At 39.1% G+C, this 27,569-nt stretch overlaps 2 protein-coding genes across 2 annotated transcripts; both read left to right on the top strand.

Moving 5' to 3' along the window:
• Window positions 1-595: 595 nt before the first annotated feature.
• Window positions 596-4,993, top strand: thap12a (THAP domain containing 12a; the record flags this gene model as incomplete). Its single annotated transcript, XM_079248087.1, has 5 exons — window positions 596-681; window positions 1,294-1,411; window positions 1,637-1,735; window positions 2,852-2,888; window positions 2,973-4,993. 5 exons carry the CDS (start codon window positions 596-598, stop codon window positions 4,787-4,789), a joined length of 2,157 nt encoding a protein of 718 aa, XP_079104213.1. The 3' UTR covers window positions 4,790-4,993.
• A 2,446-nt stretch (window positions 4,994-7,439) lies between these two features.
• LOC306761599 (uncharacterized protein) lies at window positions 7,440-25,577 on the top strand. The gene is made up of 11 exons (XM_079247841.1): window positions 7,440-7,776; window positions 12,646-12,766; window positions 16,834-16,941; window positions 17,033-17,069; window positions 17,211-19,006; window positions 19,100-19,130; window positions 19,305-21,073; window positions 21,160-21,208; window positions 21,308-23,106; window positions 23,322-23,358; window positions 23,465-25,577. The coding sequence occupies exons 1-11, from the start codon at window positions 7,682-7,684 to the stop codon at window positions 24,970-24,972; spliced, it is 7,350 nt and encodes a 2,449-aa protein (XP_079103967.1). The 5' UTR covers window positions 7,440-7,681; the 3' UTR covers window positions 24,973-25,577.
• Window positions 25,578-27,569: the final 1,992 nt, after the last annotated feature.

Here is a 27,569-nt window from a genome sequence, read left to right as displayed (position 1 = left end):
TGTTCGAAAGTAGGAAGAAGTGTAAAACCTATAAAATCCTACCGCTTTTTCTGATTGTCAATGTTGCACATCATATAATCACACTGACTACACAGCATAAATCCACATGTAATTACAGAATTACAGCTTCAGACAATATTCTGCTTAAACAGTTGTATTAGGTGCAGTGCTTAAGTAAATGGACTATCCAACATAAGATGAGTAAAATCAACTGGACTGGGAAAGTTTCTGAAAGATGTTTTCTCTCTGTAAGAGCTTTTGCTGTTCTGATGGAAATGGTGGGGTATTTTATTGTGAATGTTTTAGAGTCTACAACTATTGCTGAGAGTCGTGACAAACCAGAGGTTTCGTTAGAGTGACTATTATCCATAGTTTCGGTCGAAGCAAGGTGTAAATATGTGCCATTAGTCTCAATGAGCAGCTAAAAGAAAGCTGTCTTAACACAAAACATGCAGTTTAATTTGAAAACATAAACCGGAAGTTGTCTGGTTTGACAAAGCTAGGTTAGCTTCTCAGCTAACATTAACTGTAGCTGCTTGAATCCTCAAACAAATCACAGTAAAATAAAAAAGATTTATGATTAAAAACTCGCATAATGCAGAATTTCTGCGTTGTGCCGACCTGCCCCGGCGGCAAATCGGATTCCCAGCCTCTCTTCCGGTTCCCGCATGATCCAGAAAGGTAAAAAGAAGCTAACATGATGCTACAGAAAGCATAAAGCTACTCCAACAGGGAATCTTGCAGGAAAACACCTTCAGTCTGCACATGGAAACACAACTGTTTATTTAACTGTGTTTATTTTCTTCGAATATAAATGTTTATATATATAATTTTCTGAACATTTTAATATTTTTTCATTCCTCTTTGTTTAAATGCATGTGCAAACCTGGTGTTATACACAATTTCAGTAAAATGAGATTCATGTAATGTCAAGTCGATTCTGGCCTGGATCTTTACCATGAAGGTATAACTCTGTCTTTACTTTGTCATTTACTTTCGTAACTGTGATAAACACCCAAATTTATCTTGCATAGAAAAGACAGGTAAAAGTAACAACAAAAACAATTTTGTGAGTCACAACCATTTCAACCTGAAGTCATATTAGCCTTGTCATATAATCTGATGTATATCTAACCATGCTAACTAAAAAGGTACATAATCTTTATGTTTTGCTTTGCTGTTTCCGTCAGATTTTGAAGCATTTTCCCAGAATTCAGTGTGCTTTATTTAGGGGCAAACCCAAGAGTTATTCACATCTCTGAGCTCTCTCTTTTTTCTCTCTCTCTTTTTCAGGTCCAAAAAGTGGCTTGAAAAAGTCCAGAGGAAGGACCTAATGGACAAATCACCTGAACAACTGTACAGATATTACAGACTGTGTGGAAAGCATTTTGAAACTAATGCATTTGATAATGTAAGTTTTGTACAACTAGCTCGTATGACCCTGAGCTATGAAGCGGTCTGATTGCAGTTTTATTTTAATCTCACATTAGATTTAAAAGATTTAATTGAGTCCTGCAAGATATTTCCAATTGTTGCACATTATCTTTGGACTGTGATACAAGACATTTCTTTATTTGTCCAACAAGGGGACGTATGATAGTAATATTAATATAATTATTGTGTGTTTTGGTCACAGGATACTCAGGGTAAAGTGTTAAAGGATGATGCTGTACCAACTGTTTTTGATGTGTCAGCCCAGCCACAGAGTGGACAGGTGAAGCGTACTAAAGACATGGTAGGTACATGACTTCTGGCTTACTCTTAATTAGGCGAAAACTTTGCAGTTCTGAGCAATTTGTGGAAAAAAGGAAATAAAAAATATGACTGGAAAAGTGAGAAAAAAAACAAACAAAAAAACCCACTGAAATTAAATGTAAATTGAATGTTTAACTTGAAACTAAGAATATGTATTTGTTGACCACATAAGAAATTTTTATTGATTTAGGTTATCATATAATTTCACATCACAGTAATTTATCAATACTTATGAGTATGTTTGCTGCCCTACAATATATTATACTGTCACCATGGCAACAGGTCTTTTAAAGACATTTGATCACAGGTGACAAGATTCAAAAGATCAATGCAGCACTTTAAAAAGAAAATGACAGCGTCTAAGCTTATTTAGATGATAAATATCTTTTTTAAGTCAGTCTGACTTCACATTGTGCTTTTCAAACACATTAAATGTGATGCACAGAGCTGATAAAAGCAAGGGGTTTATGAGACTAATGCTGGATAACTAAATAGAACATTAAGACAAAACCTAATGAATTTTTTTCTTTGAAATCACAATTTATTAGCTGGTAAATTTCTTCTCTGCATTTAACTAATCCTTATTAATCGCATAATTACATAATTAACATTAAAAAAAGAATGAGAATCAATTAGAAACCTATAAAATGACCATGAATAAAATTATTAAAACTGTAATAATTGTAACAACAATAATCTCAGCCTGACTCAATAAATGGGTTTTTCCTTTTCATTTAGGAAAATGAATGTTTTAAACTTCTCCCACATAATCTAGAAGGCTGTTCCAGCAATTAAAAGCAGATTTTAAATGCTTGTGTCCTGAAAGCTTAAAGGAAGACCTCATATAATCAGGGTGGTCTTCTGGGCTCATAAACCACGAGCATTCACAGATTTACCTTTTTTATCTGCACAAAAGCTGACAAGCAACAAATGTAGACTTTAAAAGAAGTGTCTGACTGTTGGCTGACCTTAAGCTGTTAACTATTAGATTATTAACTAATTATAAAGTAAAGCCTTAAAATTACAGCATTATATCTGAATCTAAATAGCATAATTTCTTGAATCATGTTTTTAATTGATCTGTTTACATTTATAGAGCAAAGATACTGAATCTGAGAGCAAGGGGAGGAAAAGTAAGTAGAAACATCAGTCCTGACTACTATGTCACAACCACAACTCTAACAAGGTTGATGATTTATTGAATTTTTTTCCCCCAGAAATGAAGAAGCCACAACCAGAAGCAGTCGCCGAAGATATCCAGATGGAACCAGAGGAAGACGAACAGAGGAAATATCTCAAGTCTTTATTTGAGGTTCTTCTGCTGTTGGGAGAGCAAAGCATCCCTGCTGTTTGGCCTTCTGATAATAAAGAGGAAGAGCTCAAGTCGAGCACCTTCCAGGTGTTGCTAGATTATCGTGTGCAGTGTGGAGATAAGGTTCTAAAGAAAAGGTGCGACGAGTCGAAGCTGTGCTGCTCCTCAGAACATCTGAATCAGCTGATTGAGGTTTCTGAGAAACATGTGCGCTGTAAGGTGGTAGAGGAGGTGAAACAAAACGGCTTCTTCTCGTTGGTTACGGATCATCTGGTAAAGATCTCAGGAGACTGGTGCCTCCCAGTGTTTCTTTGCTATGTGGACCAGTCTAAATGCCAGCAGGAGAGGTTTGTGGGGTTCTTGAGCTTTGAAGGAGATGGAGACACCCTGGCGGAGAGAATGCTTTCTGAAATGACGGACGGATGGGGATTAGATTTGGACCAGTGTAGAGGTCAAGCCCACTCCTGCTGTGGCACACATTCCAGTCAAATTAAAGCATTTGCTTCCAAGCTGATGGAGAAGCATCCAAAGGCGGTGCTTACATTTCGGTCCACTCATGCTTTGAACGTGTCACTGGCAAGTGGTATGGCTTTGTCGGGCGTCCAGCTCGTCATGTCCACCTTTAAGAAGATCGAGTCTTTCTTCTGCCAGTCGCCTTTGCTTCAGTTAGAGCTCGAGCACGCCATTTCCATGTTCTACCCAGACAAAGAAGACAAAGCCAACGAACTGAGGGAGATCTGCCGAACCAGCTGGACCACAGCACATGAAGCGTTCGAGGTGGCGCTGGACATCATAGAGGCACTCCTCCTCTGCGTAGACAGTGTGCACGACAACGAAGACATGAGGTGGAATGACCAGATCATACACAACGCGTTGGAGATCTCCAAAGCCTTGACGGATTTTGAGCTGATCATGGCATTGGTCGTGCTGAAAAATGTTATGACGCTTACACAAGCTTTCGGGAAAAACCTCCAAGGAAACGCAGCCGATGCCTATTTAGCCGCATCCTCTCTGAAAGCAGTGTTGCACTCTCTTAAGGAGGTAGAGGACAACATCGACGTGTATCACGAGTTCTGGTACGACGAGGCTGTGAACTTAGCTGCAGCCATGGAGGTCCCAGTCAGGGTTCCTCGGTCGTTCTTGAGGAAGCATCAGGCAGATGCAGGAGCAGTTCAGCCAGAGAATTACTATAAGGAGCACCTTTCTGTTCCTGTGGTGAAGTATATCATCAGTGAAATGAAAGAGCTCTTCTCAGAGGAACACCTGAAGACTCTGAGATGTCTATCCCTTGTCCCTTCTGTCATAGAGCTTTACAAGTCCACACAACCGGATGAGGAGAGCATACAGATGTTTAGTAATGACATCCCTAATGCAGGAACCCTCTCCGCTGAGCTGCACTGTTGGTGGGTGAAATGGAGCAAAAAAGGCAAAGGAGAGACTTTTCCCTCCAGCCTCCATGAAACTCTGCAGCTGGCCGACGTGAAGTTCTTCCCAAACATGTTGGCGATCCTGAGACTTCTCAGCGTCCTGCCATCCTTATCTTTGGAGAACGGCTGCGATGTGGCGTACAAACACTTCAAGATGTACATGGAGAACACGCCTGACAAATACAAATCAAAAAGTCTTGCTGTTTTGAACATAAACTATGATGTTGAGTCTGATCTGGATTCAGTGGTTGACATCTACATGAAGACGTATCCAGACAGGCAGGAAGCTTCGTAGTTATCAGGTTGCAGTTGAGCCTCAGGTCAGATGGTGTTTGACATTTAAACATTCAGGGGGAGGTAACGTGATGCATAAGATTTTTTTTTTTGTTTTTCCTTCAGATTGTTTTAGTAGATTGTTTTGCAGAATTTGTTGAAATGTTTCTGTGTCCACTCGAGTTCTTCTCATATTCTGTTTAATATGAAATATATATTGGCTAAATCTGTGCACATTCTGGATTCATTCTTTATTTTTCTTTTATCTGTTTTAAATAATGGTTGGTGAAGCAAATGTGATGGTGCTTTTGAAACACAAAGAGCACGTGTTTATATCATGTGATCTGTTCACATGTTGGCGTGAAGCAAAAGACAAGGCAATTTGTGGTTGTGCACGATTTGCTTTCATTTACTTTTAAAAGAGTGTGTGCTTGTGAATAAATAGCAGAACCGCTGAGAATAGTGTTTCTACTCCAGTGTTTGGTATCAATTACACTATGAGGAGTAAAAGGTTTAACATACACAACAACATTATGTTTGTAGTCAGAATTTTAAGTTTTTGCTTCTTTTTTTTTTTTTTTTATTATTATTTTTTTTTTGTCACTTTAGTCATATCTTGCAACCCTTGGAAAGTTGATGACTAAACAAAAAGCTTTTGCAAAATGAATTATCACAACCTCAAACCTTTTATTAAACCTTAAATCCTCTATTTTAATACATTTTTATTGCAGCAAAACAAAGTACTTTAGCATTATTTACAGTCACCGTTGCATATTGTCTATGAATTAGTGTTAGAGCGTGGCAAATTTAGTAATTAATCTTTATAACATTTTAGCCAGTAGATGTCACAGTGTATGTCCAGGATGGGATGTAATAATAACATATATCAGTGTTTTTCAACCACTGTGCCGTGGCACACTAGCGTGCCATGAGAGATCATCAGGTGTGCCCTGAGAAATGATCCAATTTCACCTGATTGGTCTAAAAAGCAGCTCTGTGTCCAAGAGGCCCAGGTGAAAGATGATAAAATTCCTTTTTCTTGTTTTTAATCTTATTTCTATTCAAGACACTTTGACGAGATGACTTTATATTAATAATATGGGCTTTTAAAAAACAAACAAAAACATTTTGGTTTGTGGTGTGCCTTATGAGTTTTCAGTGAAAAAAAGTGTGCCTTGGCTCAAAAAAGGTTGAAAAACAGACATATATCAACCTAAACACATTACTATTTTTACTTGCAAAAATAAACTAAGAAAGAAAGAAAGCCCTAAATCCAAAGAGTATTAAGTCAAGACAAGAGAACTAATACTGCCTCATGACTGTGTAATGTTAAATGCGATATAAGCATATCCAGAATTTTAAATGATTTCAGAATATGAATGAAATGAAATGAATGAATGAAGAATACTTTATTAATCCCCAAAGGGAAATTCAATATTGTAGTATGTAATTAACTTGAGGAGGTCTTGTTCCGGAGGCTGATGGCTGCTGGCAGGAATGATCTTCTGTATCTTTCATTCTTACATCGGACCTGAAGAAGCCTCTCACTGAACACACTTTGTATATATATTTGAATATAGTAAAGCAGGGGTGTCAAACTCCAGTCCTCAAGGGCCAGTAACCAGCAGGTTTTTGTTGTTTCTATCTCAAACACACCTGATTCAAATCAAATGGATCTAACAGCTTCTTGTCAACCTGTTCAGGTATTTTGGAGCATGGAGATAACAAAAACCTGCAGGATACCGGCTCTCGAGGACTGGAGTTTGACACCTGTGAGTTAGAGTGACTATTATCCATAGTTTCGGTCGAGGCAAGGTGTAAATATGTGCCATGAGTCTCATTGAGCAGCTAAAAGAAAGCTGTCTTAACCACAGACTGTGGTCTTAACACAAAAATGCAGTTTAATTCGAAAACATAAACCAGAAGTTGTCTGGTTTGACAAAGCTTACTACATGTGTAGTAAAGAATATAGAAAATATAACCCTTTGAAAATAGTATTATTTAAGACCTTCATGCAATATGAAAAGTTATTGGGATTTTTTTTTTAACAGCTACAAAGAACATAGGAGTGATATATTAATATAGTCAAACCAATGCTAAATAAAAGTGAAAAAGAAAATAACTTCTTTTAATGATATCTTCTTTCTTTTTAATGATATTGCACTGGTTTCCACAGTTATTTCATGGCAAAGCAAGGAAATGTCTATCAGACATTTCTTTGTCTATCGATTGATTTTAAACTAATTTAAAATTAATCGACAGACATTTCCTTGTCCATCGATTAATTTTAAAATAATTTAAAATGAATTTTAAAATAATTTAAAATTAATCGACAGTCATTTCCTTGTCTATTGATTAATTTTAAAATAATTTAAAATTGATCAAGAGACATTCCCTTGCTTTGCCATAAAAACCGGTGGGAACCAATGCGATATAATTCAATTTAATTTTCATAAGTAGAGCGTTTATTATGTGTTTTTCTTGGTTTTGATAATAGACTGTGTATAAAGAGATTTAGATGAGTCGAATCATCTTGGTACTAAAACTCTTTGGTCGGACGGTACATGAGTGGAATCATCTTGGTACTAAAACTCTTTGGTCGGACGGTGCCATTGCGCCCCCTGCTGGTGAACATGCTGTACAGCACGGACTAGTTCCTGGTTGATGGTATAACACGCTGTCGGCGACTGTTAGCTCAGCTCGCAACTTTAACTTTCGAAAGCATGGAATTAGTCGGTTCTTAGTTTGTCAAAAAAGACATTAAACGGAAATAACATTAAACTTAACTGTGTCGGTTGCAGTTTTTGCCCAAGGTATGGCTCTGTAGGCAGAGTTTACTTACAGTAGGCTTGCCAGCTTTGCAACCTTCAAGCTAAGCTAGCTAACTAGCTCGCTTGCTACACTACTGTTCAAAATGACTGACTGCTGCGCCGCAGCGAACTGTGATTACCAACAACAGGGATCCGAAAACACCACTCCACTTTTCAGCTTTCCTTTGGATCCGGAGCGGTAAGAACTGGGCTTATTTAATTTGGATCTTGGTTAAAAATTCGCTTTTGAGCATGCAAAATGAATGTGTTAGCTGTTAGCATTGGCGTTAGCCTAGCATCATGTTGGCTAATAGTGACACAACTCTGGAAAATGGCGCAGACTCGCGCTACTATTCAAAGAAAAGTCCACGTTAAATATAAAATATACAGCATTTGCCAATTCAATCCCGATGCAGTCTTATTATATAAGCTCTGTATGTTAAGGTTTATGCCACACCATTCAGCATACAGAGAGAAACCACCATGAAAAAACTTTTTTGTATTATTTAAATCGCCATGAGGGCAACAACAGCTCAATGAAAAATAACCTCTTAATCAAATCCATATTTATTATTATTATTATGTTTACTGCTGCTATAACGTAACAGAATACATATTTATTCACCAGCTAAATTAATTATACACAAACTAATCGACTTTTTACTGGTGATATAAATAAACAGCATTGTAGCAGCTCATGCCCCCCTTTTTGTGGTATATTTATCAAGTCAAGTTATGCTTTTTCAGTCGAGCATTGCAACAATACTGATAATATTACTTTTAAATTTAGTTTCATATATTAAGAGTATGATTAAATAGTGGATGCATTTCAGCAGGGTTAATAACAGCGTAACCTCTACAGTTGTGGTCATATTTATTCATACCCTTTCATTAAAGGAGGAAAAAAACCCCAGCTGCCTGTAAAATAAGCTGAAATTGACTAAAGTAATAATAAATAAAAAAATTATGAAAATCAATACATTATTTTCTAATTCTGGCTCAACAGAAATATATTTTTAAAAAGGAACCAAATAAGATAAATTATTACATATTACATCACTCATAAAGTAATATTTTATTGAACAATCCTTTGAACGATATGCTTTTGTCCCGATTCGATACCGATTTTTTGGTGCAGATTCGATTTAAATTGCGATTCTTACAATTCTTTCATATTGCTGATTTTTGCAGATTAAAAACAAAGAAAATGTACAAAACTTTTTTTCCTTGTTATTTTTCTTGATTTCAATGAAGAAAAAAACAACACAGTAACCAGACCATCAAGCTGCTACTATAATGCCCAAGAAGCCCAAAAAAAAAGAAAAAGAAATCACTATAAACAATAAAAATGATAATTTAAAAAAATGATATTAAAAAAAAGATAATGGATTAGTTTTATTTCTTTGAAAAAAAAATGTTTTTTTTTAAATTAACAAAAAAAAATTATTTTAAAATTGTGAAGCAAAAAAATCCAGAATTTTGGATTTGATTTTTCCACCACCAATTTCTCCGCTCCAGTCAGGTGTTTTCTGTTCCTCTCAGTCAGACTTCTGCACCTGTTGACAGGTATTTTGTCCCACTGTTCAACAGAAAAGTGCTCTAATTCGTCCAGGACCAATTTGTTTGTTTGTTTGTTTTCTTTCTTTTGACTGTTGTAAATTCAGCCTTTTCTTTAATTTAAGGGTATGAATACATATGAGCACAACTGTATGTCCCTCGTGCTTTGGTGCCTGTTAACATCGCTGGGACTATTTATTCCCATACACATCCCTTATTGGGTACATGATGTCAACTGTCATCCATCTAATATTGTGTTTAACTTGGCACAAGTTGGTCATATGTCCTTGTGGTCAAAACTGTCCCAGTCATTCATAAATAGCAACTTAATCTTAAACATCAACTATAAGTAATTACTACCTAGTTTACTACTGAAGGAAATACTGGTTGTAATAATAGTTGTTATAAAATGTTGCTGGAATGCCATCAGAACTTTATTTAATAATCTGTTATAAGTCCATTCATTCATTTAATGTCATCACTGACACATGTCAGAGCGTCGCAATAATAAAGCAGAGTTTGTCACATTGCAGGAAGAAAATCTCTATCAGCACCCAGCCAGGCATGAATAATTTAAAGAGTTGCCACATAAATGAATTTATGTCTCAGATGCAAAAGAAAATGGGCGATATTCTTGTGTAAGACAACAAGGACATCTGAAGACCTTGATCATCAGCTCAAGTAAATCACAATAATAAATGAAACTGTTAGAGGGGGAGTCTGATGCTATAGATATGAGATGTTTTCATTAGCTTGCATATCTAAACTAAGTTTCCAGAATGATTAAATTGGGTGCTTTACGTTCTTGTAGTGGTTAGCACTGTGGCCTCACAGCAGGAAGGTTGCTGGTTCGAGCCTTGGCTGAGAGCGTGCAGCGGCCATTCTGTGTGTAGTTTCCATGTTCTCCCCATGTATGTGTGGTTTCTATCCAGGTACTCCGATTTCCTCCCACTGTACAAAGACATGCATGTTAGGTTGCTCTAAATTGCTGCTAGGAGTGAAAGTCACTTTCTGCTGAGATGCATTAGTGACACACCTCCACAGGGAGGGATATCCGTTAAGTCCAGTTATTTCCATTTAAACTTTGTAAAGCTAAAGAGAGAGAAAATGAAAGAGCCAGATGTTTGTCATGATCCTCAGCTCTCACTCTGGTATCAATCATCCGTATTTGTTATCAGTTTCACTGTCAAACCTCTGCATGTGTGGCATTAGCTGCTAGCATCACAAAATCAACAAAGTGAAACTCCAATATGTGAACATCAAACTGTTTTCTCGTCTTCTCATCCCACCGAGCAGAAAACTGATCATCTAAGCTGGTGTGTTGCCAGGTCTGCAGTACGTCCACATTTACAGCAACCTAAAAATTGTTCTAAGAACTTGTTATTCTCCACACGTTTTAGTTTGCAGCCCAATCTCTGTGCATTCTGGTGTCCAGGAAATGTGCATTTCTGTGTTTGAAGGGACAACAGTGAGCTGGTTGCTAGTACAAGGCTAATGCATTGTCATGCAGTCTACAGGGTGGGGTCAGGTTTTGCGCACTTCATTCACTTGGTTCCCACTGCATCATCAACCATTTTTTTGTGTCTGGGTCCAATTTAAGTTGTTTTAAAGTTAAGTTAAAAGGAGCAATATTATTTATTTATTTATTTATTTATAAGGATTTCATGATGTCCTCAAACAGTTATTGTAACACAAAAAAATCTAATTTTGGTCAAAGGTCAAAAATGTAAGCAACATTTTTTATGGTGCTGCATTCTATTATTATTATTATTATTATTATTATTATTATTATTATTATCATCATTATTTAAAAATCTTAACCTATTTTCCCATCATAAAAAATGTAATGAGTAAATTAAAACATTTTTATAATTGAAAAATGTGATACAATATTTGATTAATTGTTTTTGTGACCAAAAAATAACATTTAAAATGGAAATGAATTCACACTGAGTAAGTTATGAGGAGAAAAACTGTATTGGGAAATTGCATAATTGCATAACTGTTTGCGTAATTCGGGTTGAGTTCAGTTTGATCTGCTTTCACTAGAGATGTGAGCAGTTCTTGGTCACATTACAAGCCCTGAATTGGGACTTAGTGGCCTCACATCATGACTTATTGAAAGATATACTTGGATAGTTCTTAAAGCTATCTTAACCTCCTAAGTCTAGATGGTCATACGTTGTTGTCAATGCTGAGTTGGTTTCTTATTTTCTTGATAAATAACCAAAAAAGAAGAAGAAGAAGAAAAGAAAAAAAAAGAAAATCTGCTTGTTCACCAGAAAGTCTGATTCCCTCAAAGTGTATTTAGATCTGATCAATCTTACTGGAAGTTCCTCTGTTTTGACACCCCCCCCTCTGCAGTACCTGAAACCGATTGTACCTCTGATTACTATTTTACCGTTCATGTCTTTCCCCGTAATCAGGATTACGTCACTATTAGTGATGCAAATACATGGCGACTGGTTAGAATTACAGTTGTGCTCATATGTATTCATCCCCTTTCATAAAAGAAAAGGCTGAATTTACAACAATCACTCAAATAACTGGAGACTTAAAAAAGGAACAATAACTAAAAAATTTGCAAAAATATAATTTAGTAATATAAGGCACTGTTTTTTCATTTAATATAGTTGAAGAAAGAAAAAAAAAAAAGAAACAAACAAACAAATTGGTCCTGGACAAATTAGAGCACTTTTCTGTTGAACAGTGGGACAAAATACCTGTCAACAGGTGCAGAAGTCTGACTGAGAGGAACAGAAAACACCTGACTGGAGCAGAAACATTAAAAGATTGTTCAACAAAATATTAGTTTATGAGTGATGTAATAAATTATCTTATTTCTTTGCTTTTTAAGAAAAATATTTCTATTGAACCAGAATTGGAAAATAACGTAATGATTTTCATTAAAAAAAAGTTAATTATTATTACTTTAGTCAATTTCAGCTTATTTTACAGGCAGCTGTTTTTTTCCTTCTTTAATGAAAGGGTATGAATACATATGAGCACAACTGTACATAACTGCATGATGGTTGGTCCAGACAACGTATCTGATTGGTGCAACACAGAAATTATCCGATGCACACACCAAAAAGTTAACCTCAAAGAGTCGGTCATGAAAGAGCAGTCCTTTTGAACACACCGTAACAAGGAATTAGAAGGACAGAGCAATGGCAGCAGGATTTTCACTCATCTTTAACATAACTTTAGTGCTAATGACTGCAGTGTAAATGAAACCAGAAAGTATTGAACATCACCACACCAGTGACAACTCTTCAGACAGTTTTTGAAGCTGCTGTCTTATCTATAAATGCTGTCTGTGGGTGATACATGAAACGGATAATAGTAATGGACACCGTTTTACACTCGGTATTTGTTAGTTCTTAACTTTTTAGCAGCTTGAATTAATGTTTAAATCCGTGTACAATGTTTTGGCTATCATGCCTTTTAATCAGTAAGTCAGGAATGTTTAGCCAGGCATTTAATCTGTTTCTCTTCTTGTGTTCTTCAGTTGCAGCCAATGGTTGAACAACTGTCGTCGCCAAGATCTGGCATCTGAAACTCCGGAGCAGTTGCATAAGCTGTACAGGCTTTGTGCGAAGCATTTCGAGCCCTCTATGATCTCTCATCAGGTAAGAAGAAGGGTCCTTTTAGCAGATTTAGAAGAATAACAATCATCTGTTCTGCAGTAAAAGGCTGGGTCATGTACTGTCTATAAAACATCTTTCCATTGAAACTTTTCTGTATGACAGTATCGTAATTTACGGGCTATAAGCAGATACATTTTTTCACACAACTTAAATCCTGCGGCTTAACTAAAAGTTTGTGGATTTTACTGGCTAAGGAGTCATTTTGCACTTCATGCACACACCTTTATCATGGAAAAAACATGAAGAAATGCACACGATTCAGGCTTCAAGTTAAAGGCTTTCGATGTGGCTGTTGAAGAAGGAAATACAGCTGCTGCGCGCTCGGTGATGGTGCAACTTATTTCCCTGTTGCCTGGAAAGTATGGTAGTTTTCATCTTTTAAAAAAAAAAAAAAGTGTCTGGCAATTCCATGCAAATGTCAACCTCATCATGAAAAAAAAGTAACCATATATAAACTAAAACCTATTAATAAATATATAATAAATATATCATCATGGTCTATATTTTTAAGTCAGAAATACTTTTGATCATAATAGTCATGCAAATATGTTTTTCCTCACTTTAACAAGGAGATGTCCTAATGTAACAATTTATTTTCAATGTAACAAATTGTATGTCTTTGTAAAAGGCCTAAAAAAGGAAAACATTAAATGAAAACTTTTTTCACTAAAGGAAAACATTTTCCTTTAACCAAGCTGCGGTGCAACACTACAGCTCGATTTGTTCACATTTTAATCAGAACCACAAGGTCTAGTAGTCATTTATTTATCAAATGTTAATGTGTTTGGGGTGTTTAAAACCTTAAAAACAGTATAAAGCCATTGAATAAAGCAGCATTAATGTGATTGTTTTTCAAGCGGTTTACATAAATAACCTTCCGTTATGTATGTGAAACACTATTTAATCAAATTCTCCTACTTACTCAGTTAAAATGCAGAGCATAAGCAGCTCTCAGTTACTGTTTTATGTTATGATCAACCAGCATGCAGTTTGTTCATTCTTAATGATATTTGGTTGGAAAATGGCTCTAAAGAATCGTGAATTCTGCTTGTTATCAGCATGTCTTTAATGTTACTTCACAGATACAGAATCAAAACCAAAAGACCATTAGAATTAATTATATATTAAGAATATAGGCCCCAAAAATAATTTCCACAAGCATAATAAAGCTTTGAAGCCTGACAAAAAACACATTTCCCTGAAAAGCCTCAGTTTTTCTTGGTTTTTAGAGCTATGATATGATGTATATTAACACTCTTATCTGCACAAACTTGAAAAGACGAATACATTCACACACAGACTTCACTGCTGCATTTCACGTAACTACTACATATTAGACCACTTCTACTGCTTATCAGACCCCGGAGAGGCAGTAGAAGATGGATGGATGGATGGATACTAAATGTTAGAATAGCAGCTGTGTTAATGCCTTATCTATGACTAAATGTATTGATTATTAACTGTTAAGCATCAGAAATGTCACGACATTCAAGAAATTGTGCAAAATGAGAAAAATATATGTAAATATGGCCAAATAAAACATTGGAGGTTGTTAATATTCAGAATGATTTCTGCTACACTACAATTAAAACATTTTTAGTTATAATTTTCATAAATAAAATCCATTTTTCAGACATGCACAGTTTCTCTTTAACCTTGTGGCAACTCGATGTGTGACTGGGGTCGGACCAAGAAACGAACTTACGGTGCAACACGAGTGTGAATTCCTGCAGTCACTTTCAGAGTGCTGGTCATTCTCCTCGTTGTTTCATTTACAGTAACAAAGCTGCAGTCCGCAGTCGTCATCTTCTCTACAGTCTGAGCCAATAAGCTTTGCACCTGCGTTTTCTACGCTCCGTCTGACCATGTTTACATATTTTTGAGTATGAAGAAGATTCATGTTTTTCCTTAAATTCTGATAGCAGTTAATCGCAACTAATCTGTCACGATAGTTTTAAATAAACCAACACAAGGGAAAGAAAGTGTTGCTCAATCATAAACAACTGTTTTCCTGCATTTTATACATCCAGCACACAGCTGGGGTTCTCATCTGTTGTTTTGCTGCGACGTTACTGGGGGGAAAAAAAACATGGGAACAATCACATAAGCGTTTTTTCATTCAAATCCCAGTCCATTTGCTGAAAAAGTCTGTTTTGTTTGGGTGTATTTCGAAAGCACAAATAATTCTGATTTGGATCGTAAAAGCAGACTTGGTCTGCTTACAAATGCAGGTCTCAGTCCGTTTCAAGTGGACCAAATACAGGAAATGGACTATAAAATAAAGTGCATTAAGTGTGAGTTCAGCACACAGCAGGTAAAAATAACCAAATAACCACGCATGTGGGATAACAGATGGCTCCGGACGAGAGAAATGGCTCACAGGGAAGACGTGGAAGAATTTGGTCAAAGTTCTGATAGAAATCTGATGAACCAGACCACAGATCTGATGCAGCTCCGTATTTTCAAGCCTCTGATGGAGAGGGAAACGTGTTAGGAGCTCCAAATAGTTAGAGAAGTGCAGCATGAGCGCAATCTTCTCAAACTGAACAAAGTCCCCAATTGGAGTGAGTTAGCAGACTATCCTGATGCAAAATGAACCCCCAGTTTGTGTGAACTGACAAATCGTACACAATTAGAAAACAGTGAGCACTGGGGCTTCTTTTTTCTCCACATTCATACAGGGCTGCAACTAACGACGATTTTAATAGTCGACTAGTCACCGACTATTGAAGCAAATAGTTGACTTTTTTTTTTTTAAATTTAGCATGAGATTGCTTTAATTATGTGGCTAATGACAATAACAGAAGAAAGATGGGTACTTCAATAAAATATCTCTCTTTTAATCAACCTTACTGCTGAAAGGCATGTTTACAAAAAGGAAACCAAAGTCCAAGTATTGGAAAACCGTCTGAAGGAACAGTGCTCAGTCAGTAGACATAAATCCATAAATAAATAATCTCCATCCATTTTTAAAAGAAAGGGAAATGTTTTTTTTTTTTTTTTTAAATAATAATAATAATAATAATAAAAAATCAAGTAAACATTTTTTCTTTTACACTAAACCAAAGGCAGACACATTAGCAGCAGTAAAATAGTAAATAAAACAAAGGGCACATTTGTGAAGTAAATTCAGTGGTCAACTGCACAGTTTAGCAAGACAATTTTACAATTCCAACAGTCTAAAATCTGACGGTTTTAATGACATTTATAGCTGAAAATAAAGCATTTAGAGTTGTCCAAACAAACTGAATGAAATGAGTGGCCTCGTATCGCAGATCAGCATCACCCTGTTACAGGTTCTGCTTCCTCTGCAGAAAAGGCTCCACGGTGGCTCTCTTCATCCCACTGCATGCATTTAATTTAAAATACTTGTCAGGCAGTCAGCAGACAATCCGTTTTATTTTCGATGCCTCAGTTTGCTAGTTAGCGTAGAAGGGAATCCTACCGAGGCGAGTTAGACTCGGTTTCATTTAAATGCCCAACGTGCTTCCTCTTGAAATGCTCATGCATCACCGACATGCTGCAATGATAAGCATGGCTTTGCACATGCAGGAGATCTTTTTGTTTCCCTTGTCCAGACCTAAATGTTCCCAAACTTAAGACATTTTGGGGCACGTTGTTATTGAGGACATTGCCATTTCTGTGTACATTACCGCCCAGTCAAGACGCTATTGCGCATGCGTGTGACTCGGCAGAGATTATGATTAAGTGAGATGCCTCACTCCGTTGGAAAAACGCGTCTGGCGACAATAGTCGACGATGGAATTTGTCATTGACTACTTTCATTGTTGATTTTTGTTGACGTCGGCGAAATTGCTGCCCTACATTCATAGTTCGTATTATGAATCTTTGAGTAACATTATATGTGTGAAATATGATAATTTACTGAATGTCATCATCATAACATTATTTAAGCTATTAATGTAACGCATATGTGTGAAACCTGGCACCATTGACATTTTTTAGACTGTCAGTGGAAAACGTCTCGTGTTTACAGGGAATTGTCTTGCATAAAATTAGGTTTTAAGCATGATCTGCTTGCTTTTCAGAGTGCTTCCAGTTGTGTGTTAAAAGAAGATGCTGTTCCAACAATATTTGACTTCACAACACCTGTGAATAATCAGTCGGCATGTAACAGGAAACGAGCCAGAGACCCTGTGAGTCTTTATTCAAATCATTGAAAATTTTTGTTTTTTTTAAAACTTTAAAAGAAAATCTTGTCCAAACCTCGTATCTTTTTCTGTTTAGTCTGAAGAGGAAGATGCTGTTGTGAAGAAAACTAAAGGTACTGTAAATAGTTACTTTTTTCTTCTTATACTTTTTAAAGAAATTGTCACTTGGATGTTTTGTTCAACATGTTGAATTCACTGAGATTTTTCTAGTTTTTAAAATCCATTCAACCTTTCAATCCCAATTTCCTCATCAGAAAACACAGCAACAGAACTGAAAGAGGAGATAAAAGAGCCTGGAGAGAATAGTGCAGCGACTGAACTCCAAAAAGACAACCAAACACCAGAGGATGTATCCACCTCAAAAGCAAAAGAGACTCTGAAAGTTTACTTTAAGGAAATCCTGGCACTGACAGGATTCAGCATCAACGGCGCAAACATCGGCAATGATGAGCCGATTGGAGGCGCGAGGGGACAGCAAGCTCTCAATCGTATCTGCGTGGAGAAAATTGACAAAAAAGAAATTTTGCAGTTCAGTGAAGACCTCATGCGGAAGGAGATCCAGAACAGCCTCAGACTGGCACGATTCTTCTCCATACTGCTGCAGGATGTGACTAACATAGAGGGAAAGGAGCAGATTCCAGTTTTCATCAGATCGGTCACAGTTGCTGGTTTCCCGCAAAAGCACCTTGTCGGGTTCCTGCCATGCGACCTGGATGCAGAGAATATGTTTTACATGCTCCTCTCTGAGCTGCGAAACAAATGGGGGCTGAGGATGGAGCACTGCAGGGGACTCACGTATGTCATCACAGGGAGCATGTGTCAGAAAATGCGAGACCTCACCTGTAGGATCCTGCAGGAGTTTCCACAAGTAGTTCTGTCACCAAGTGACCCATATGCTTTCAATATATGGATCATTCGCTGCATGCCTGTACCATCAATTCAGAAGGTTGCAGACACTGTAGAGGAAGTGGCCTCATTACTCAGGAAAACACCAGAGCTGAGTAAGAGACTGGAAGGAAAGATCCTGATGACATATGGGCATATAAAAGGGGAGGTTGAAAGAATCAAAGCAGCCATCAGTGGGAATTGGGAATATGGCACTGATGCCTTCCAGACCTTGTTAGAAATTCTGGAGCCTTTCCTGAACTGCATCAATGAGATCATTTCAAAGGTAGATGAAGATACTGCTGAACAAATGGCCAAGCTCAAACCAGTTTTAAAGAATTTCAATTTCATCATCACACTCGTTGTTCTGAAGAACACCCTCTGTTGTGTCAGCATCCTTAACTCAAGTCTCAGGGGAATAATAAGCATCAGCAGTACTTTGCAGTACACAATTTCCAATGCCTTAAAGCTGGTAAGCAAATACCAACAGGAGCTCCCAATATTTCACAGGAAATGGTTTTCAGATGCAGTCGGTCGCGCAAAGAAACTGGGAGTGGAGGTTATCAAACCAGAGATGGATCAAGCCGACGCAACCGAGACGCCACTGGAGGACTTTTACAGAGAGTCTCTGAGTCGGCCTATCTTGCAGTACCTTGTTGCGGAGGTGAAGAGGGTGTTCAGCACTGAGATGGTTAGGATTCTCCGATGGCTCTCGTTAGTGCCGTCTTACATGGCTGACCACAATTTCAGCATTCGCAGGGATAAAGTTGCAGATGCCAACTTGAACAACCTTGCGCGGCCAGACACATTCTACGAAGAGCTTGGTTGTTGGGAGGTGAAGTGGCGGCATGCAAGCAAGCGCAGAATCCTCCCAACTACAGTGTTTGCCACGCTCAAGATTCCAGATATTGGGTTTTACCCAAATGTGCAGAGCTTGCTGAAGGTGTTGGGCACCGTTCCATGTGTAAATGCAGAGGCTGACGTGTACGGACAGTACCATATGGTACTGGAGCGATGTCAATCCTATCTGAATGCCAACCCAGAGGACCAAAGACAGTGCAGCATGGCATTTGTGTATGTGAACCAGGATGTGCACTTCAGTGTTGAACAAATGGTGGAGTCATATGTCCAGAAGCACCCAGACATCCTGCAGTTGCTGCAGAGGGTGAGTAGGATTAATAAGCTAAACACTGCTGAGCTTTTAACAGCTTACTCTTCTTCCTAAAGTAACATGCTTGTGTGGTTTTCTTTTATACAGGATGATGATACAACAGAGAAGCCTACACAAGGTAAGCTTTTTTCAGTCATTTTATTTCCCCATGTTAATAATTCAAATTGATTGATTTAATGCTTGAAAGTAAGTCAAACTAACCAAATGATATTTTCACTTCCAGTTGTCAGTCTGAAAACTTGATTTACACTATTAAAGAGCTCACAAAGTCCATTCTCACCTTTCATTTCAGTGGCAGTGCACGGAAACCACGCTGAAAAGGACACTGAAGAAGAATTGCAGCTCATAAATCTAGAGATGGATGCTGAGAGGCTTGTGGAGATGAAATGTGCAGAAACTGACAGAGAAGCTCTTAAATCTGCCTTGCAGGCTGCAGTAGTGGCTGCTTACAGCAGTCGCTGCCGGTTAAATAGCGACGCTGGTCCTGCTCAGGATGGAGAGGTCGAGTATGTGACAAAGTCAGAAATGAATGAAGTTCTCACTGTGTGCGAGAACGCTGTCAGGGAGGGAATCCTCATGGAAGTGGGGACCTCGTTTTTCTCTTTGATCATTGACCGGGTGGTGAAGCTGGGAGAGAAGGACTATCTTCCACTCTTCCTTAGGTTTGTGGACAGCTTTGATGTCATGCGATTGGAGCTTATGGGATTCCTTGAGGCGGATCTGGATTGTGACATCATGGTCCAACGTCTCCTGGAAATAGTAACGGTCGAGTGGCGTCTTGATTTGAATAACTGCAGAGGTCAAGCTTACCTTGGCTCTGGTGAGGTTTCCTACAAGCTGAAAGCCTTTGCCTGCAAAGTTCAGGAGAAATATCCTCTTGCTATAAGCACACACAGTTCTTCCTACTCCTTCAACACATGGTGGTCAAAATCCATCCCAGTGCCTGTGGTTAAAAGAGCCCTAGATACATTTGAAGAGGTCTTGATGTTTTTTGGTAGTACTGCAGCGCTAGAAAAACAGCTTGACCATGTGATAGAATATGGACTTAGAGAGAGCTACGAAAAGATCCAAGAGTTACAGGGACAGTTCTGCTCTGTTTGGCAAGAGAAGCATGACTCTTATGAAGTGTTTGTGCAGATGCTAGAGCCCCTCGTTGAATGTCTGGAGAAAGTCAAAAACAATCCACAGAGGTGGAAAACAGCGGCCTCCGAGCAAGCAGGAGCCCTCCTCCGCAAGGTTATGGAGTTTGATTTTATTATTGCCATGGTGGTCTTAAAGAATGCATCTTCTTTTACCAGAGAGCTTAGCGCAGGTATCCAGAAAGACCAATTCAGTGCTGCATCCCAGCTTTGCCAAATCAGTGGTATTGTGGCTACTCTGAACAGAGTGAAAACAAATATGAAGGTGTTTCACCAGAACTGGTTTGACGAGGCTTGTGCAATGGCCCAGAGTCTTAGAGTACAGATTGAAGTGCCTGAAAACTCCATGCCAAGAGACGGCATGATAAAGCCAGTTGGATATTACAAAGATTGCTTGAGCGTGCCCCTTGTGGACAACCTGATCAATGCTGTGAAGGATCATTTTTCAGAGGACCATAAGGAAGCTCTCAACTTCCTCTCCCTGGTTCCATGCTCAGTCACAGTGAGCTACGTGTTTGAGAGCTTGAAGTCAAAGCCTCCTCTCTACAGTAGCGATCTCCCCGATGCCGACAACTTCTTTACAGAGCTGTGTTGTTGGAGAGTAACATGGAAGACAAAAGTAGCATCCGTGACGATCCCAAGTTCCATATTTCACACACTACGTCTACCACTCATGCAGTACTTCGGAAATATCAATACGCTGCTGAGGATTATGTCTGTGCTCCCCAGCACAGCTCTGGAGGACTGTGGTGTTGTAATGCGCCACAAGAAGTTCTTAGACTATCTGAGAAACACTGGTCCTAAACACAGGTCCCCGTGTTTGGCGATGCTGCAGGTGGGCACAGACTTCAACAGAGACCTGGACCGTATGGTGACCCAGTGTTTGAAAGTTACTCCACAAGCCTTGGAGGGCATCTGTCTGGTATGTACAGTTGATTTTTAGTCTTATTTAATGTTTTATCAGTTGTATGAACATGAGAATAATGTTTGTCCATCCAACTGTTGTAGGATAAGGAGTCCAAGAGCCTCATCAGGAACTCTGAAAATAACATGGAAGGTATGGTTGAAGGAAAAAGGTTACTTATCGTCTTTTTCTGCCACAGTGGGAACATTTTCATAACCATTTGTGTTGTTTGTTTCACCCCGATGCATTTAGTTGATTTTGTCAAAGATGAAGAGGAGGACACTAAAGTTCAGCAATCACCCGAGAAGATCCAGGATCAAGACATGAAACCAGCGGATGAGAATGGGCACGCAGGAGATAATCGCCAAAGTCTGGCTACGGTTTTTAAGATGGCTGCACTGTTGGGAAAAAAGAACAGCGGCCTCTGCGACCTGTCAGAAGACGACCGAGAACCGCTTGTTCAGGAGCTTAAAATGTGCCACTGGTTTGGAAGCGAGAGCAAAAGCACACCATCTATTAGTGAGGCTGATATGGTGAATCTCCTCATAAATGGAATCAGAGATGTCATACTTAAAGAAATCCAGGAATCCCCTTTCTTCTCACTTATCACAGACAAATCTGTTAGAATAGCTGATAAGACCCACTTACCTGTTTTCGTCAGGTATGTTGGAGAGTCGGCTCCAAAAGTAGAGCTCATGGGTTTCTTACCATTTGATGAAACCTGCAACGTTGACAGACAGGCAAGTAATCTTGCAAAGATTCTCACTGAAGAGTGGGGCCTACCAATGTCTCAGTGTCGAGGGCAAGCGTTCATGCATTTAGGCTCTGGCTATCAAAGCCTGAAGAAAATGTCTTTGGATTTCCTGAAGAGCTACCCGCTTTGTGTCGTAACACCCAGCGAGTCCTGTGGCCTTGCCCATTGGTTGTCTGGGAGTGTGCCTTGCCCTTCAGTGGCGAAAATGCTGGACATCACAGAAAACCTGCTGCAGTTCTTTGCTGAATCTCCTTGCCTGGAGGGCCAGTTAGCACAAGCTGTTGACGAGCTGTTGAATATGCCAAGAGAGGCTTTAGAGGAATTTCCAGAAACGTGCTGCTCCAGATGGAAGAAGAGAGAGGACTTCTTTGACATCCTCGCTGACACACTAGAGGGCATTCTCAGCTGCCTGGATAGTGTTAGCTCCAGTGCTACAGGTGCCAAGTCAATGCATGCTCAAGTTCTGTCCACTGCTCTGAGGAATATGGATTTCATAGTCACCCTTGTCATTCTGAAGAATGCTTGTGCTCCACTTCGTAACTGCAGCACTGTCTTCCGCTGTGGAAACCCAGCGGACATCCTCTGTGAAGTGGAAAAAATCCCATCGATTATCGAAAATTTGGAGAAAATGTTACAAAACGTGAGTGCTCTGCACTCCACTTGGTTTGAGCAAGCCTTCCAGCTTGCAACCAAGGTTGCTCCTGAACAAGTGTGCTTTTCAGAGGAGGCCAACAGCTATGATTCTCCAGAGATTTACTACAGAGAAAACCTGAGCGTTCCACTCCTCAGAAGTCTTGTTGACGAAATGAAATATTGCTTCTCTGATGGCCACTTAAAGGCCCTATCAGTCCTGTCGTTGCTGCCCTCTTGCAACCCACAACCCATACTATCAGAGTCCAGAGACAAGCCTTTCAGCCTCTTCCTTACAGATATTCCTGACCCTGAATCGGTTGAGCAGGAAATCAACACCTGGGCAGCAGTTTGGAGAGAGAAATACCAGGATGCGGCCCCTCCTGCATCCATCGCTGAAGCACTCGTCCATCCTGAGTCAAAGAGTCACCCAGCTGTTTCCTTACTGCTTAGGCTAGTAGCTGTCCTGCCCAGTGTCAGCATGGAGTGTGATCTGATGAAGACCACTCTAAATTCAATGAGGGATCTGTTTAAAAACACTGTATGCAGAGGCAGCAAAACCAATCGAGTGATGCTCATCTCTCACTGTACGACACTCCAGAGGCTTCCAGAAGTCATTGAGAAGTGCATCGAGGTTGATCCAGAGAGTACTTCATGTCTGTCCCAGGTAAATCAGTTGCTAAAGGAACAGCAACCAATCATTCTTCTGTTTTTTCCTCTGATATTTATAACCCTTTTTCACAGTATGGCATAGCCAAATTAACAAGTGAACTGGAATGATAGTAGCTGCAGCATGAAATCCTGAAACATTCAATCATTTAGCTACATAAAAACAAATAGCAATAATATTCTTTGCTGACTGAAATTGTAATTTAATTTTAGGTGATGGGAACTCTGCAAAGACTGAAGTTGGATAGAGGTAAGAGCATCTATGGCATCTTTATTCAATGACATCATGACGGCCCTGTTAGCCCAGAATTTAGCCAAGGAGAAGTTTAACATTTATTTTTGTTTTTGGAAATCAGGAAGCCTTGCACACAGCTCCAGCGATGCAGCGAAACCCGTTGATGGAGAGACAAAGCTGGCCGATCAGGACATAAAACTGGAAGCTGTTCAACAACCAGGAACAGCGGCATCTTTCTATGAGCCGCAGCTACGTGAACAAATCATCAAGGAACTCTGGGACTCTCAGTTCTTCACCATTATAACTGAGCAAGCAGTTGAAATCAATGGTGAGCTCTATGTCCCATTGTGCATCAGGTACTTAAACAAGGAGGACATCCAGTGTGAGGAAACGCTGGCTTTCATCCCTTTCACTGAAGACTCTGTTGTCCTTGCAGAGGCTATTGAAACAGCCCTTTCTGAAAAGTGGGGGCTCAACATGGAGTATTGCAGAGGACAGGCCATGCTGAGTGTTGGTGGGGTAGGAGCTCAGATGAGGGCTGTGTGTTTAGCTATAGCTAACAAATACCCACAAGCTGTTAGAACTACCAGCTCTGCTTTGTCTCTTAATGTATGGCTGGCGAGGTCATCTTCTGCTGAAGAAGCATCTGATGGGGCCATCCTCATAGGTAAACTCTTACACTGGCTCACAGAGGATGCAGAACGCCAGCACAAACTGGAAGACATGATCATTTGTGTGTTCCAGCACGATGAAGGAAAGGGCGGTGAGCTGAGTGACAAACTCACCAAGAACTGGGAGAAAAGTCACGAGATGTATGAGGTCGTCGTTGAGATTTTAGAAGCAATCATGCTCTGTTTGAATGAGCTGAAAGTGGAGGGAAGTACTTCAGACCAACAGCAAGCATCACACTACTTTGATGCAATCAGAAACTTTGAGTTCATTCTGTCTACTGTGGTGCAGAAAAATGTTTTGAGCGTAACTAAAAAGTTGAGCCAGTCTCTTCAGGGCAAACCCTTAGATATGTTGCTTGCTGTGAACACCCTACCGGATGTCAACGCCTCTCTTAGTAAAATCAAGAGTGATATCGACATCCATCACAAGGCCTGGTTCGAGGAAGCGTTGGCTCTGGCTTCCAAACTCCACATCACAATGTTGCATTCTGTGCTTTTAGAGCCGTTGAGCGAGTTCTACAAAGAATCTGTGAGCATGAAGATTGTGGAGCACTCAATAGCAGAAATCAACGACCTCTTCACAGACAAGGTCTTGGATACCTTGAGGTGTCTGGAGATTGTGCCTTACGCAATGTCCAAAGTAGAAACCAGCATTCTCAGCGGTCTTGTGTTCCGCCTGTACAAGGAGGACTTGCCAGATCAAGCCTCCCTTCACTCGGAGATGAAGGCGTGGAAGGAGAAATGGTTGGATCCCCTGGCAGGGTATCTTCCAACGACAGTGCTCGATACCCTCAAGACGTCGCAGATACGAAGTTTCAGCAACATCGAAACTCTCCTCAGGCTTCAGGTCATCTTGCCATTTTCAAGGAGGGAGAGCAACTTCAGGCAGGGAAAAAGAAGTTTGCAGGAGTTCATTCAGCAGGAGAGGAGGTCCCTCACCGAGTTGCATCCTCTGTAAGAGCTGCAGGTCTTCCTTTAGATTCAGTGGACGGCAGCAGCAGCACCATACTGAAGGACTGTGTTCAGCTCTTATTGAGAATTTCCAAACACGCAATTCCCCTGTACAATAATGAATTTCCTTTGTCATTCTGCAAGTCCTTTCCCTGTGCTCTTATGGGTTTTTTTCTTTTTTTTTTTTTTTAAAAGTTTTGTAGTTTGTACAGTTTTACTGCCCAATGGGACCAAAATCATGGCGAAAAAAGAAAAAAAAAAAGTCCACTTATGGTTATCAATGCTTGTGTGCCTTGAGAAACTAATTCCTCCCATGTTTTATGATAACACGGTTGTTAAAAAATGTCCCATTGGCTTTTTGAAAGAACTCTATTTTTCTTCCATTATCAGAAACAACCAGACTGATTTATCTATCACTGTCATTAGCTACTTCTAAATATGTAATTGCACCCTTATCTTTCCTGGGCACAAATATAGAAATGGTTAGTTCTATCTTCTGATGATTTCCCACATTTCCTGTCTCCTCACAGGAATGAATTTGCTGTAAACGTATCTTTGAGAAGAATGTTTCCTTAATAGGAGAACCTTCATATATATTTGTCAAAAAAGTAATAAAATGATCCAAAAATATGTTGCGACTTGTTGGTTTTCAAGTTTTTAGGAGAGTTGACTTCTCGACACAAGGTGGCGCCGTGGAGCTGTAGTTTGTCCTGACTGGGAATCAGTCTGGAAAGAAATGTCTCGGTGTTGAATTAAATGCAAATTAAGATGGGATTTGTGGTAACAGTAGATACATTTACACTGATAGGCTGAGCTCCCATGAATCCTCCACTTGAAACAGATTAAGTCTTTGGTTAACATTTCAATCAAATTTTGTTTTAAGTATGTAAATTTACAGAAGCTGCCAGTGTTAATGATTTATAAAGGCAGCTTTTGTTATTTCACTTATTAACCAACAAAGATGTGGAAGAGAGCCCAATTTTAACACTTTCATGCACAGTCGACACTCATTTAAAGGCTTTTTGCTAGTATATGCATTGCAAATGCACCCAATACACCGTTACTGTAAATAAAAAATCAAATTTAATGCGTATGCTGTAATTATCAAGTTTACCTCAGCGATAAACAGGATAAAAAAGTACTATATATTTTTAATAGAACAGATCAAAACTAAAAAAGTCAAACTAGATTTTAAAAAAAGCATTGTATGTGGAAAAAAAATCACTTTAATTCAATAATTCATGCATGGGAGGGTTAATGCTAGATAGTCTGTAAATATGTACAGTGACTACTTGTCTAGTAAAGTTTAAGGTCAGTGCAGAGCTCCGTATGTGACCAGTGATGCAAATCTTCCTTGTTGGGCTCCACCGTTGCAACTGTTCTTTAGTTAATGTTTAATTCTGATTAGTGTATTCCTTGAGACCCCTGTTAATTATTTGCTATGAATTCCAGTTGAGTCCTGGAGTATTTACAGAAGGAGCTTCGTTAACTCCGCTACTTTACTGACAGAAACTTAAAGAAGTTATAATTACTGGCTTCCTTTAAGCTTGTTAAAGTGTTTTATGTGGCTTTTGGACAATGGCGGTAATGCATCAGAAATGTACCAGATAATTTAAAGTTGCATCAGATCTCTACCCTTTCCCATATTTTTCCTGTGAGTTGTAACAGTGAATGCCTGGATTGTTGGTGCCCAGCTCTGTGTGTCATCTCCAGCAGTGCCGTGTTTCAAACGCAGGAGCACCCCGGTATCATATCTGCCTTTTCTGCCAGGAGCTCTACACCCCCAGCCCGCTGCTTTATTTATTTACACTTCAGCTGTACATGTAGATTTTATTACAGTGAAAGTCTCAGGTGCGCCTGTGTGTTTGAGCGTGAAGTACACATCCTCCATCTTTAAGCAAAACAGGATTTTGCCATAATTGACCCATACACCAGGTTTCCTGCTGAATGTCAAGCTTCTGCCCTGATATAAGACCCATGGCAGTCAGTAATCATGTCCATACTCAGCCAGGATTTGACTTCACTCTTGAGGGGAAGACATAGGGCTTAAGTGGATTTTATTTCAAGGTTCCCTTTCAAGGAAAATTGGCAGCGTAGGCCACAATGCAGAGCCTTCTTCTGCAACCAGCACAACTTTTGGTTTGAATTATTTTGATGTCAGCTTGCTGATTGTAGTCTTAAAGAACACTTCATTTTTACTCAGCAATTGTAAAACTAGGATTCGGAACAGTAATATGTGAAAGATTGAGTACCGCTTGCTGAGGTGTGTAAGAGATTACCCCATCAAAAGCCGATTTATCAATTTTTTTTAAATGCTCAAGTTTTATCTGACGCTGAACGGATTTTTTTTCAAAGCAGGGCTGCGCGCCCTTTCTTTGGTGTTTATTTGGTCTTGGAAAGCCTTCACACAGCAACAACCATGCTGTTAGATATTCCAAAAAGCTTCTGTGATCCTTAAAAAAGTAAGCTTTAATCATTTATAAGGATGTTCTGGTGCTCTCACGCCTCCACCAACCACAATCTAACGGGGTATATTCATAAGAACCAGATGTATCTACACAATTTATCTATTGTACTGTTTAGAGGCCTGCGGCCAGGCTGGTG

This window comes from Telmatherina bonti (genome assembly GCF_933228915.1).
Source record: "Telmatherina bonti genome assembly, chromosome: 10".
In the NCBI taxonomy this organism is placed as follows: Eukaryota; Metazoa; Chordata; class Actinopteri; order Atheriniformes; family Telmatherinidae; genus Telmatherina; species Telmatherina bonti.
The sequence above is the reverse complement of the archived record's forward strand: the minus strand, read 5'-3'. Positions and strand labels throughout refer to the sequence as shown.